At 43.1% G+C, this 13,905-nt stretch overlaps 1 protein-coding gene across 1 annotated transcript in view; it reads right to left on the bottom strand.

Annotated features, from left to right (window-relative positions):
* Nucleotides 1–1,075: 1,075 nt before the first annotated feature.
* The window catches only part of OTC (ornithine transcarbamylase), a 38,364-nt gene continuing 25,534 nt past the window's right edge, over nucleotides 1,076–13,905 (bottom strand). The window contains exons 6-10 of the mRNA XM_007064270.3: nucleotides 9,584–9,706; nucleotides 7,406–7,459; nucleotides 7,176–7,325; nucleotides 5,086–5,223; nucleotides 1,076–2,942 (exon numbers count right to left, since the gene is read on the bottom strand). Coding sequence (XP_007064332.2) covers nucleotides 2,883–2,942; nucleotides 5,086–5,223; nucleotides 7,176–7,325; nucleotides 7,406–7,459; nucleotides 9,584–9,706 — 525 coding nt within the window. The 3' untranslated portion in view covers nucleotides 1,076–2,882. The remainder of the gene's footprint in view (nucleotides 2,943–5,085; nucleotides 5,224–7,175; nucleotides 7,326–7,405; nucleotides 7,460–9,583; nucleotides 9,707–13,905) is intronic.

The raw sequence follows: 13,905 nt of genomic DNA, 5'->3' as shown, positions 1-13,905 counted from the left end.
GAGCGCCAGGCGGGCAGAGCAGAGGAAGCCTCCGTGCCCCGACCCCGCTCCCCGGCTGGAGTGCCAGGTGGGCGGGGGAAGCCCCTGCACCTCAGCCCCATTGCCCTGGCAGGAGAAGAGCAGGGGGAGGGCAGGTGGAAGGGGTGGAGAGGGGCCCCCCACTTGCTCTGGACCAGGGGCCCCACAAAACCCTAATCCGCCCCTGCATGAGGGGTGGAAAGCACCAGGCAGGGAGGGGAGGGTCAGTCAGTCACCCCCTCCCTGCATGAGAGAGGTGTATGGGAGTGCGTGTGTATGTGTCACCGCTCCCCATGTGAACCCTAAAGCCTTAAAAAAAAAAAAAAAAAAAAAAAAGGTAAATAAAAAGAATCCAACTATGCAGTGTTTCTTTTTAACAGGGGCTCAGTCAACTTGATGTTAATTTGAACATTTGTACTGTATAGTTCTCACTGATTGCCATTGAACTCGCTTGAATACAAGTAATTTTACCAGGTGTCCCGTATTCAGCATAGGGAAATGTAAGTCACCCTATGTATCATAGGCCCTATACTACTAGAACTGATTCTTCTTTAGCTGAAGTAAGACGGGCACAAGGCTTCTGGAGAACGAGGATCTGGGTTCTACCCCTGCAGCAATCACGACATTCCAAGTAACCATGTTTTTAAAAAAAACTTCAAGTACATTCACCAATGAAAATAATACTTCTACTGATTAAAGCATAATAAACATAATGAAGGACACTGCAAGGCATTACATGCTGTCATCTAATATACATTTGTTTTAGGTTCTTTGATTGCTAATAACTGGAAAATATTTTTCCCATAAAATCTTTCCATTTTATTGTTTCTGCATTGCTTACCTCATCTGCATTTATCTCTCGCTTATCGGTGTAATGAATTCATGACACATTTGGAAGGAATAATAGTACCTTGCACATCTACAGCAACTTCCATCCAAAGATCTCGAATGCTTTACATACACTAATTAATTAAATCTCTCAACACCCTTGTGAGGTAAGCAAGTATTATTAGGCCCATTTTACAGATCAGGAAACCAAAGCACAGAGGTAGGTAAGACAGAAGGTGATTTTTAAATGAGTTTATTGTAAAATATTTATCCTTGAAAATATCAACAATAAAATTAAGTGTTATTAAAAAGCCATCTGTCTTTTATGACGGTATATTAATCCAGACCATAATAAGATTAGTTTTATCCTTAATACAATTTTGGGAAAGGATTGGCAAAAAGTAATTGGCTAACTCTCAACAAGCATTAAGGCTTTGATTCATCAAGGTACATAGGCAGCTGGGTAATTTTAAGCATGTGACTAATCGCATTAACTTCATTGGGACTAAACGCATGTTGAAGTACCTTGCTGCACTGGGGCCAAATTCACTAAGCAGTACCTAGTACAACCAAACATATGCCAGAGTGCACACATCTGTGCGAACACCATACACATACACAAAATGGGGAAGTAAAACATTCAGTCTTCTGGGCTGGATATTATTTCCATGTAAATGCCCTCTTCATCTATCTTAACTGCTTTGATCATCTTCTTTGAGATCAAAATAATCACATGATTATTGAAGCTCTTCTGATTTTGTAATGTAATTTTGACAAGAGATACACAAATGAAAAACTGAATCAATCACACACTGTGTAGTCAAATGGGCTTTAAAAGAATTTTTTTTTATCCCCCGTGAAATGCTGTTTCAATAATGTGTGGCCCAGCAGTGAATTCCAATTGTGAAGTGGATCAAATAGTGTTTAGAGCTAGTCAAAAACTGCAGAAAAAAAATGCACTAGATTGTTTTGAGATTTTTTCATCAATATTTTTTTGCTGGAATTTCACCTTTTTGAAAAATTCCAACTTGTCTAAGAGCTGGTTTAAAAAAGAGAGAAATGTGGGGAAAGGTTTGAAAACATTTTATGCAAAGTTTTCACTGAAATTTCAAAAATTCACAACCAACCTACAGTTGTCACAAACTTCTGTTTACTACCAAGAGGGATTAACTTGTATGTACACCACATGTCACTGCTAGATGAAACCTAGCAAACTCCTGCCATACAGCAACATTCACTTAGGACCACCTCATCTCTGGTTTTTGCCACAGAGAGTATGAAAAGAAGGGAAGACTTGCTTCGTTAGCCAAAATTCTGTCCGGGGGCGATGACGGAGGGGAGTGAGGAAGAATAGTGAGCCCATACTTCCTGCCATCTTTCTTCTCCCATACCCAACCCTGTGGCAGTCCCTCTGTGTGAACCACATCACTATTCTCCAGCAAGCCCTCAGGAATTTTCCTGTTTATGATAATCTGATAGAGCCTCTGCGGTCTCAAACCCAGATTGAGGTGGGGTTACAAGGTGGCCAGGGTGCAGCTAGGGAAATTGTACTAACAAGGGAATGTTGAGGTCCCAGAATATAGTAAGAAGGTGCTAGTTCTCTGCGCATGTGCTCCGAGATCAGCAAGAAAATCCAATAGATTTAGGGGCAGTTGCATAGTGGTTATATAATAGATTTGGAGCTTTACAACACTAGTTCTACCACACCATACATAAACCACTGCTTATGATACTGCTGGATCCATTTGTTAAACTACAGCTTTGGAAAACTTAAAAGACATGAATCGATACAAAAGCTACAGAACTTAAAGCATCTAGAAAAAGCGCTACTCTTGCAATGCTGCACTGTTTAATTCACATCATTTCCAAGGTTTTCATGAGTGCAAAGCAATATCATACAATTCAGTAGAGCCAACCTATGCAATTTTATGAAGGAATCATTCATTGCTTTGATCCTGTATGAAAGACAGCTATATATTTGCAGACCAGAATATTCTGCTGGTGAGGAATATTTTCTCTTGGCAGGAACCCAAGCATCAAAATGTAGGTTTCTGCAGCTGTGGTGAGTAATCTGTCAGCAGGGAAACCATGACAGCCTAGAGGGGGAGGGAAAAAAAACCCCAGTCATATTGGAAACAGACACTGCAAACAAAATAAACAGGGAAAAAATATTTTTGAGTTCCAAGGCTTTGTGCTGAAAACGATTTTTCCCAGCAGAAACTGCATGCTTAGATTTATTTTCTAGAATTTCCAATGGCAAAACATCAAAGAGTCTAAAAATTAGTGTGTTCTGTTAGTATTCAATAGGTTTCCTCTGTGCACACCATACGTGAATGCACATTAGTGGTGGAGTTCAGAAAAACAATGCTAGAACCAATATCAATACTGGACCAAATTCTGAAGTCTTTTTAACTGAATTCTGTCTGCAGTTACTCCTGATCCGCACTTGTGTATATGGGAGCAAAATTTGACCCTCGATGCAGACATGAGCAAAATTTCCATTGACATCAATAGGAGTTTTACTTGAGTAAGGACCTCAAGATTTGGCCCAGTTTAACCACAGTTGTTGTTGCCCCATAAAATAGAAAACCCTGGCTGTATTGTGTGTCATGCAACTTTCTTGCTTGCTTCATACTTTCTGAGAATCTTTAGATATATCAATTGTAGAATGAGAGTATTGGAAAGTGGCAGTCAGAGAGAAGTAAGAGTGTATCTAATCAGATTTGTTTTTCTCTACGTGTTTGTATACACAGACCCTGCACTTCTGTTCTTTCTCTAGTTTATATTGTCACTGTTTTACAGTAATATCTGATTGGAAAGGTGTGCTTAGAACAAATGCAAGCTCCTCTGCGAATGCTGGTGACCCCATTTCTGTTTTCTCACTTCGAGAAGGTTGATGTTTGTCAGCATGACTGTTCTAAAACCTACAGTAACTAGTAGTTGTGAAAAATATGACACTGGTAGGAATACTGAGGATGGAGTTACAATTTGTGTTTAATGCTGAATATATTCTTGTAGCTCGCATGGTACACTTAGCATTATCCAGGGCCATAGCCCAATATGTAAGTAGAGAGCACATACTTTTACTTCAAAGGCTTCATTTTGAAATCCTTCAAGCAAAATTCCCACTACCTTCCATGGCAGCTCTGAGAGCCATCTCTGATGCCATCTGCTATAACCATTTTTTAAAACTGTAGCCTTTATAGCACCATTCTTGGGATGGGTATTTGGAGTGTTTGAAAGAGGTGGAGCTAAGAGATTGTCAACACTATTGAGGTTACAGCAGCATAGCTATGGTGCTGGTGCCGTAAACCTACCGTGTAGGCACACACTACAGAGACAGAAGGGTTCTTTCATTGCAGCAGTAACTTCACCTCCTCAAGCGCTGATAGTTAGGGCAATGGAAGCATTCTTCCATTGACCGACCAGCATCTGCACTGGGAGTTTAGATCAGCGTGGCTGCAGCACTCAGGGGTATGGAGTTTTCACACCCGAGTGCCAAAGGTGGGTCAACCTAAGTTTTACGTGTAGACAAGGCTCAATCTAATTGCTAGTGTAACTCAATGACTTCCATACAATAAATTGCAGTTAAAAGAGTAGATCTCACTCGATTAAAATAATCTGGGTCAAGCAAGAGTAGATTTAGGTACAAGCAGGAAAGAGTTGACATTTGATGCACTTAAAACCATGACATATTAGGGTGGGGTTTTGAAACATTTATATTAAGGCACGGGTTTTACTGAGAAGTCATGCTAAATTCAAATCTGGATTGAAGGGTAGAACGATAGTGAAGTACTGCCTAACCCAGAACTCATGGGTGGCAGGTATCGTAGGCAGGGGTAGGCTGTGCCTCCCCAAACAGCCTAGCATGGCCCTGCCCACGCTCCACCCCCAGGCCAGGCCCCCTCTCTGTGGTTCCCAGCTCCCTAGCTGGCCCGGGCTGGCTGGTGCTGGCTGGCCTGCCTCCTGTAGGGACTCAGGGGGCTGGTGCTGAGGCTGCACCGCCTGGCACACCAGGGCTGACCGTGCTGCTGCCCGGAGTACCAGGGCTGGGGCCTCGCCCCGTGCTGCCTGGTGTTGGGGCCGGAGTCTGTGGTGGGGGTGCTCTGGGCTCCTGAAGGGGAGGGGGACAGAAGGGGAGAGGTGAGGTGAGGCTTTGGACACCAGGGGAGAGACTAGCCGCCCCCAACGGCCAGGTCACCGGCCACCCATGCCCAAATTGTTATTTGCTTTTCATACCATAATTGTCCATTTTCTGTTTTCAGCCTCCTGGAAAACCAGTGATTGTGGAGAATAAAATACTTCATCATCAACTTCTTCTGGCTTTCTTGGTAAACAGTGTAAAAAGGTCCAGTCAGAGGCTGCATATTTTCCAGTCTAAAGATAAAAAAGCATGAAAGAGTTGAGTGATGTGATGGTACATTAGCAAGATCTTTAAGTGGTGAGAAACTGGTTTGGGCCAGATTCTGATCTCATTTACACTCGGTGCGAACCCCAAGTAATTCCACTGATGTCAGCAGAGTTAGTCCAGATTGATACGAATGCAAATAAGATAAGAATCCATGGTGACATCCTGGGCCCATTCAAGTCAATGGGAATTTTACCACTGATTTCAGTGAGGCCAGGATTTCATCACTAGACTTTTGTCTTTGAAAGGAGAGTAAGAATTGTGGTGAAGCAGCAGGTCAATCAATAAGCACACGCTGGACAGTAACGCCACATGCCAACACAATATATGGATGATGTCAATAACTGCATATTAAGACAGGCCTAAAAAGGCCTTGGTCAATTCTTTTGACATCAGTAACTCATAATACATCAATCTAATAGATGAACAAAGGATTACAGCATTTTAAGCAAGATGAACCATGCCTCCTACTCGCATTCTGGGGACGGAGAGTTAAAATATGATCAGTTAGATCTCTGATTCTAATAGAGACTAAAATGTCATTGTTTATATTCCAGTCGCTAATATTTTGTTTCCATTATCTCTAGCAGTTGTTGCTCTGAAAAATATTTCAGCTAAATGGGTTTTTAAAAATATTTATTTAAAGCTTTGCCCATTTACAGATACACACAAATCTGCCGAACATGGTGTCCTGGCCATGCTCTCTATGAATTGCAATGTGAGTATTATTGCGACTTAGCCTGAGAAACAGTCAAAGGATCTTCTCTTGCAGTGTGGATATAATAAGGTGGGGTTGGCTGGGAGGACCAGAAGGTTAAATACAGAGTCCTTGAAAAGGGGAGAAGCAGAGCCTTGACTCTCCCCTCTGTTTGTGCCCCAGATTTATGCATCCAGTAAGAGCTCATCCAGAAAGGCCAGACTGAAAGAGAAAGCTTGGCGTGGAAGCCTCAGGTAACTCAGACAGCAATTGTGTTGGTTAGGGGGCTTTGCATTGGTGTGAAGTATACACCAATACCCATGACCTTTCCTCATAAGAACTACCAAATGAGTGCTTTGATGGTGTTGATCTTTAAAAATGGAATCTACAGAAGTGGACCAGAACAAATAAACTCTGTACTGCCAACCTCAAGAGATCAAAAATCATGAGTCCGACACTTCCCCTGCCTCCCCAAAAAAATCAGGAGATTTTTTAAAAAAGATTATATTGTGGTTTTTTGGTCTGTTTTTTAATTTTTAAACAACCCGCGCCCATCCCCAGTGCGTCTGTGTGTGGCAGCTACTGCTGTCCACTCTCCCAAATGTATTGGGTAAGGTGATTCTGGCCTCTGCTGCAGGAACTCTCACCCCTAATCTGCCCACCCTCTGCCCAGCAATTAATCCTGTCCCCTTCCTGCCTCAGTTTTGCCCTCACCCAGCCCCCACCCTCAGTTCAGTTCCCCCACCCCATCAGCCTCCATCCTCCCCTCCCCCCATCCAGCCCACCCCCTACCCCAGCCTCAGCTCTGCTTCTCCTGGTGTTCTTCATTCCTTTCTCATAGACCTGCGGGGGGTGGGGAAGGGGCTTCTTCCCTTACCAGGCTGGAGGGGGCAGCTCTAGGGGCTCTTCATCCCCCTCTGCCCCTTCCCAGGCCAGGTACTGCACGGGAGTGGGGGAGGAGCAGAGGCACAGTCCTGTCTGAGTTTCTTATGGGAGAAGGGAGAGGAGCTTCCCTGAGCTGCTGGGCACTTTGATCTCCCCTTCCCTCCCGCCGTGAGAACAGCAAGTGAAGGGGAGAGACTCAGCCAGCTTCCGGCAGGGCTGAACTTTACAAGAGGGCAGGAGCTTCTCGCATCACCGCAAGACCAGCTCCAAAGCCCTCTGAAATACCATCACTCACAAAACATTCACAAGAGCTGGAAACACTGTCAACTTGACCTTTACCTGAATTGTGATCTGGTAACCTTGGAAAGCCTTCATTCGCTCTGCCTTCTCCTCTTCTTGTCCCATACCTATCCATGTGTCCGTAACTAGGACGTTGGCTCCACTTGCAGCTTCCAAGGGGTCAGTCGTGAAAAACAATTTGGTGCCATACTAATGTGAATAAGGCAGGGGAGGTCAGACAACTTCATTTAAAACATAAAGTAAACCATATTTAACATATTGGCTCATACCTCTTTGGAGTACCCTTCAGCTACTTTAACTATGTTGGGGTCCGGTTCAAAGCCCTGTCAAAAAGATGATAACGTTACAATGCACATTTACATTATTATTTTATTGAGCTGGTCAGAAAAACTTTGATGGAACCATTTCCCATGGGAGAATGCTGTTCTGTCTAAATCAAAATGCTCCGCAAAACTGCGTCAATTTTACTGAAATTACATTTTGGAGAAAAACTGGGGAAAGGTGTGTTGGAATTCCCTTCGAGAACTGTTTCCACTTGGCCTCCCAAGAACTCTGTTCTACTCCAGACGTCGTCACTGATATTTTTACTTGGCATACAGCAATGCAAAGCTGAGTTGATCAGACACAAATGCAGGGAGTGGGTAGGGCATACCACACATTCAAAGTTACTCAGCAAACCACTTATTTTATATAGAGTTACACATTGCATTTACTATACATTGCATTATACGTTTTGGGATTGGTTTGATTATGTTGCAGGAACCAATCCCTGTGAAGCATATTCTGTCCATATATTGTTATTCTTGTTACTAGTAAATGTTTCTCTGGGTGTTCTCCCTCTCATCTTAGCTGGCTCAGACATTCTGTCTTTTTAGCCTACTGACATATTTATTTAGCTTATTTAGCACAAATGTTCTGTTTTCAGCCTACTGATCTCTTTATCTCCCTAATCCTATCCTCCAAGAAATGCTGAGGCCTCCCTCCAGGTGTTAGTTACTCAGGCCAGGCCAGGCCTCATCAACAAGGTGTTCCAACAATGTTAAAACATTCCATTCTGACACTTTTGAAACAGATTATTTCAATTTTTCATTTTGAAATAACTTTGTCTTGATTTTTTATTCTGTATTATACTATATGTTATCAGATTTTTAAGTTAAAATTAAAACAAAACAATTTTTTCTAAATGAAACATTTCAGTCAATGTAAAGCAAGGAGTTCTTTGTAATTTTCCTTTCCAGAGAATTTTGAAACTTTCAAGTTTCATTCCGATTTGGAACAAAGCAAAATTTTGAACTCCTTTGGGAAGCCCAATGTCCATCCCCTGCACAATTCTATTATTTATATTTAAGTAGGTGCTGAAAGGTCCCCGTCAGGATCAGGACCTCATTAGGTAGAGTACAGCACAAACACTACTGTAGAAGGGCAGTCCCTGCCCCAATGAGTCATGTTGCATTTTAATTTATATATAAAAGGAAATCTATGTAAAAAATCTACCAAACAAAACGTGCATATCCATTGAGATTAAGGCAACTATGATACCAAATAGCAAAGATAAGGAGATTTATATTCCAGCTTGACACCCTGTTCCTCTCCATCTGCTGTGCCTAAGCCAGTGTTTCTGAACTGATGAACCAGAAAGGAAATCAGGGGCATCATGAGATGTTGAAAATTTTATTATAATCTAAAGCAAAGAAAATCTCACTCCTCCACTCCCCACACATCCTTACCCTTCAAGGGAAGTATTCTCTGTCAACCTTCCAGGACACACACAAATAAATTATATTGCCTTAGCATTGTTCTCACTGGAATACTTTTATGGTAAATATAAAGTGGTTTGGTGTTTGTTTACTTTGAATAAGTGGTTGTCAACTTGGGAAAGGTTGTGAAACAGTGGTATAGGCTATGTGCTATTGTAAACCACACACCGTCTGCGTCTGGTGTTCTGTCCCATCTAGTGGCACCAAGACCAGTTAGAAAGAATTAAATGAGTCTGCTCTACAGCCTTAATTAAGAGCCAGTTGACTTTTGGCTCATGCACAAAGCTCCAGAGGTCCCAGGTTCAATCCCACCTGTCAACAACCGGGGTCTGATGGTGTTACACTATGTCTTCCTGGGGATCTCCTTAAATCAAGGTACTGAGACCTGATAGTGAAGCACATAATGGTGGTCTTTTTTAGACTGTAAGCAATGTGGGGTAGAGAGCTTATCTCTTTCTTTGCATGAAACTTCACTTTAGCCCCTCTAGAAATAAAAAAGAATTCAGCATGTTTTCACTGTGGGCTACATTGTGGTGGCACAATGATGGGGGAGGAACCTCTTCACACTTGTGTGGCCTATGCACACGCTAGTCAGATTCACAGCTTCTGGGAGGTATGCAAGTGTCTGAGAATAGAACTTGAGTCTTAGAAAGTTTTATTTCCCTTCCTCCAAGTGCAGGACTCTCTTACCTTTGGAGTAGCGACACGCAGATGCATTCCAAATTTAGCAGCACTCATCAGGATGGAGTTCAGGACATTGTTTCCATCACCAATCCAGCTTATTGTGAGCCCCTTCAGATAGCCATAGTGTTCCTCACAAGCAAATAACAATACCGCAGTTATGATTTTGGAGATTCAGCAAACAAGTGGCAAAAGGTGCCAGGAGTGGTGACAACACTAGACTGAGTGAGTGTAACTTTGCCACCTTCAATTAGGTGTCACGTGTGCCACCTTCAATTAGGTGTCACGTGTGCCACCTTCAATTAGCTGTCACGTGTGGAGCATTGCTTTGATCAAACCTGTAGCAGTCACAGGATGGTCACTCCAGAAACAAGCAATAAGACTTTACAAAGCTGAGCAGAAAAAAAGCATCCTACAGCTGAACTTAAATCCAAGAAAAGACAACTGAATGAGTATACCCCCTTGTCTTATACCAGCAGTTCTCAAACTGTGGGTTAGGCCCCCAAAGTGGGTCATGACCCCATTTTAATGGGGTCACCAGGTCTGGCATTAGACTTTCTGGGGCCCAGGGGCCCAAAGCCAAAACCTGAGCCCCACCGCCTGGTTGACCAGCAGGGCTCAGGCTTTGATTTCAGCGCTGGGCAGCGGGGCTCAGACTACAGGCCTCAGACTACAGGCCTCCCACCTGGGGCTGAAGCCCTTGGGCTTCGGCTTTGCCCTCCTGGGTCGTGTAGTAATTTTTGTTATCAGACGTGGGTCACGGTGCAACGAAGTTTGAGAACCCCGTCTTATATATAGCAGAGTGTTATTGCTTCACCTTGACTTAAACTTTGATTGTAGTGTTTACATAGCAGAAATATATATAGCTATCAAAAGGTAAAGGGCAGGATTTTCAAAAGCTCTTAGGTGATCTACAAAGAGAAGTTGTCATGAAAGCCAAGGAGAATTGTACTCCTATGACACTCAGATGCTTTGAAAATCCCACTCCAAGTCTACTGGGAGTCAAGTGGAGTGAAATTCCTATTTCTATTTTTAGCTTTGCACATGTATCAAAAGGTTTAGCAATCATCAACATTTTAAAACCAGCTATGGGCACTCACGGTTAGGCCGTGTCTGCACTGAGGATTTGGCCCAGTTACGGCTATTGGTGTAGCTGCAGCAGAACCAATTTGTATAGTTAAGGAAAGACACAGTTAGTAGTGGTAGAGGTTTCAAACTGAGGTAAATGCCACCAGTACAAATAGTGGCTTCGTCAGTTTACAATTAGGGTTTGTACCAGGGCAGCTATACCCGTAGCTGGCCATTGATGGCTGGAAGTGGGGGCAAATACTCAGTATATGCAAGACCCAAGAAGGAGCAATTGGAAATGAGCTCCACAGCTCTGCTGATCAGACCAATTGAAGAGGTCCTTTTCAAAAAAGGGGCTTATTTAAAATAAGCCTCTCTGGATGTACCATAGTAACTCCAGGGCAATATGCTTTTTACACAAAGAAAAAACCAAATATGTTCACTCTTTCCCCTGTGCCCCCAATATGGATGAGAGGACTTGAAACATGATCTAGAGCCCTAGGTCACCCATTCCCGCCCAGTTTGCTGTTGTATTGTAGTAGCCAAAAGCCATTGCCACTGAACAATTATTTAAATTAAAAGACTTGGGGTTTGGCATAGTGGACAAGCATCCATGCAGACAGTCTCAGCAGAGATCTGGGGGCCTGAACAAGAATAGAGAGGGAACTCCCCTTTCTCTCCCAGAGATGGCCTCTCCAAAGCAACTTTTGTGGACTTGTTCCAGGGCAAAAATATCGTAATTTCTGACAGTGGCCACAGCTTTTTGTGTCAAAAATAGCAACATTTGGGATATTTAATGTAGTTCATAGAAAAGTACTTGAGAGCCAATCTCTGGTGCCTGACTTCACTCCTGGGCCCATATCATCCTTTGGGAGGCTTCACAAATCCCCAGCAGTAAGCCTAGCATTGCCAATTTGGTTTGTCCTTGTAGCTGGCAGGCAATTGCATCTCCTCCCGGCACAGCTACAACCATTTCACCAGCTGGAATCATAATGCAAATGACTCATAGGCAGATCACTGGCTGAAAGGATGTTTCTGGAATACTATTAGGGGTTTACAAAAGAACAGGATAGGACTCGGTGGATACAGGGTATTGGAGAGTAACAGCTGGACAGATTTTCCGCGCATCTCCAAAAGCCCCACTGTATCCCGTTCTAGTGGTGTCCTCAGAGGAGGCCATGCCAAGCCTGTAGTTTCAGGGGTTAATTCCCATCTAGGGTACAGTAGTAGCAGGGTGGAACTCCCAGCTGGGAGCTAATTAGTTGCAACTGAGCCTGTTTGGGCTCATTACTTTAAAACTGAAGTTACAAACTGTAGTGTGTGAGGCACTTGCTGGTGGGCCATGGAAAGCTGGCCACTCCTGTGGTGCCAGCTCCTCTTTATTTCCAGATGCTAAACTGCATTAAAAGAAGCAAACATATATTAAATACTTTCCTATGTGATGTTCTCATGTAGCCAGTTTGGCCACAGAGATGCTATGGGATGGCAAATAGGAGCAGAGATGGTCCACACAGCCAACTTTATATTAAAATGCGGCCCATGCTAAAACACTGAGAAACGCAGCCTTAAAAATGGTTGCGAGATACAAGGGGGTTGTGCTGACCCAAATCCAGAGGAAGGAGCTCTGAGGAAGCTTAGGAGCTACCCTGTATGGTTTGCACTTCTCCTTTTTCTATTTTAGAGTTCACTGCTTGTAAAACTGCACAGAAGGAATACAGCAAGAGACTTTTGCTGTAATGGTAACAATCTAGGTTAAACCAGGACCATGACAATGAAGCCAGAGAGAGTGACATGACTTTTCTCTCCTGTCATTTCACCCTCAACCCTAGTACGCGGCCTTAGGTATTTTATCCAGTTGGCCAAGATTGCGCTACAGTTTCCCTTTTCATTTTAGGCATGACAACCAAGTATTTTGGTTTTTAGTAAAACCACAAAAACTGAATGTTCTTAAAGTCTGGAGCCCTTTCCCCCACATGATTGCCTCCCTTTGGCAGCCTGGGAGTGCTCTGAAATGCGACAAAACTTGGCTTCTGCTCTTTACTGAAAAGACCCACCTATATGATTAAAGTTGCCCATACAATCTATTTCTTTTCATGTCGAGACTTAGTTTCCAGGTTTCATGCAGTCCCTACCCTGGGCTGCAGCTTATCAGAAAATTTCAGAAAAAATACAAACTGAATACACATCAGTTGTTGTTATTTTTGTTTGCTTGCTTATTTTAAAGGAAGCCATGCCGCAAGCCTCTCCTTCTGAAAGTGGAAGAGGCTAGTTTAGTTAATTAGGAAGTTTCAGGTCTATCTCATCATCTGATCTTCTTTCTAGCCAGCCACAAACTGTAACACCAGCTTGAGTTGATACTGTAAATTACTGACAATATTAATTATACAGTATTCAATTATAGCATGCATTTGACTAATGAGTCAATAATTTGGCATAATTTAAAACATAAATCTAGTGGGGTAGCCAGAAAACATATTTGTACAGGAGGCAGCGTGGTTCAGTGGATAGTGCTTCAGAGTGGGAGTCAGGAGACCTGTCTTCTATTCCTGGCTCTGCCACTGACTTGCTGTGACACCCTGGGCCAGTCACTTCACCTCTGTTTCCCATTTTGTCTATTTAAACTGTAAAGTCTCCAGGGCAGGGACTGTCTTTTACTACGTGTATATACCACACCTAGTACAATAGGGCCCTGATTTGGTTGGGATCTCTAGGTGCTACCATAATATGAGCACTCATCATTTGATAGATCCATGAGTGGCTATTAGCCAGGATGGGGTCCCTAGCCTCTGTTTGCCAGAAGCTGGGAATGGGTGACAGGGGTGGATCACTTGATGCTTACCTGTTCTGTTCATTCCCTCTGGGGCACCTGGCATGTGCCACTGTCGGAAGACAGGATACTGGGCCAGATGGACCTTTGGTCTAACCCAGTATGGCCATTCTCATGAAGTGAGTGACAAGAATCTCTTAGTTTGGGTTCTGTGGGCCACATAGTTGATGGCAAAAGAAGCTAACAGGGACCATATGGCAGCTGTCTTTGATTTGGGCAATAGTGCAACAACTCACGGTATTGAAAATACTTAAAGAGGAACTTCTCAAGGTCTACAACAACAAAGGTATAGAAAACTTAAAGGGGGAGAAGGACCATGTTCTGAAAGAAAGGTTCTGAAAGAAAACAAAGATAATAAAGTGAGCAACAAACAAAAATTAAAAAGCAGCATGGTATTTGTATTTCCTGACGTGCCCCGCATTCACTATCTATGAGG

The sequence above is a fragment of the Chelonia mydas genome, chromosome 1 (assembly GCF_015237465.2).
Source record: "Chelonia mydas isolate rCheMyd1 chromosome 1, rCheMyd1.pri.v2, whole genome shotgun sequence".
Classification (NCBI taxonomy): Eukaryota; Metazoa; Chordata; order Testudines; family Cheloniidae; genus Chelonia; species Chelonia mydas.
The sequence above is the reverse complement of the archived record's forward strand: the minus strand, read 5'-3'. Positions and strand labels throughout refer to the sequence as shown.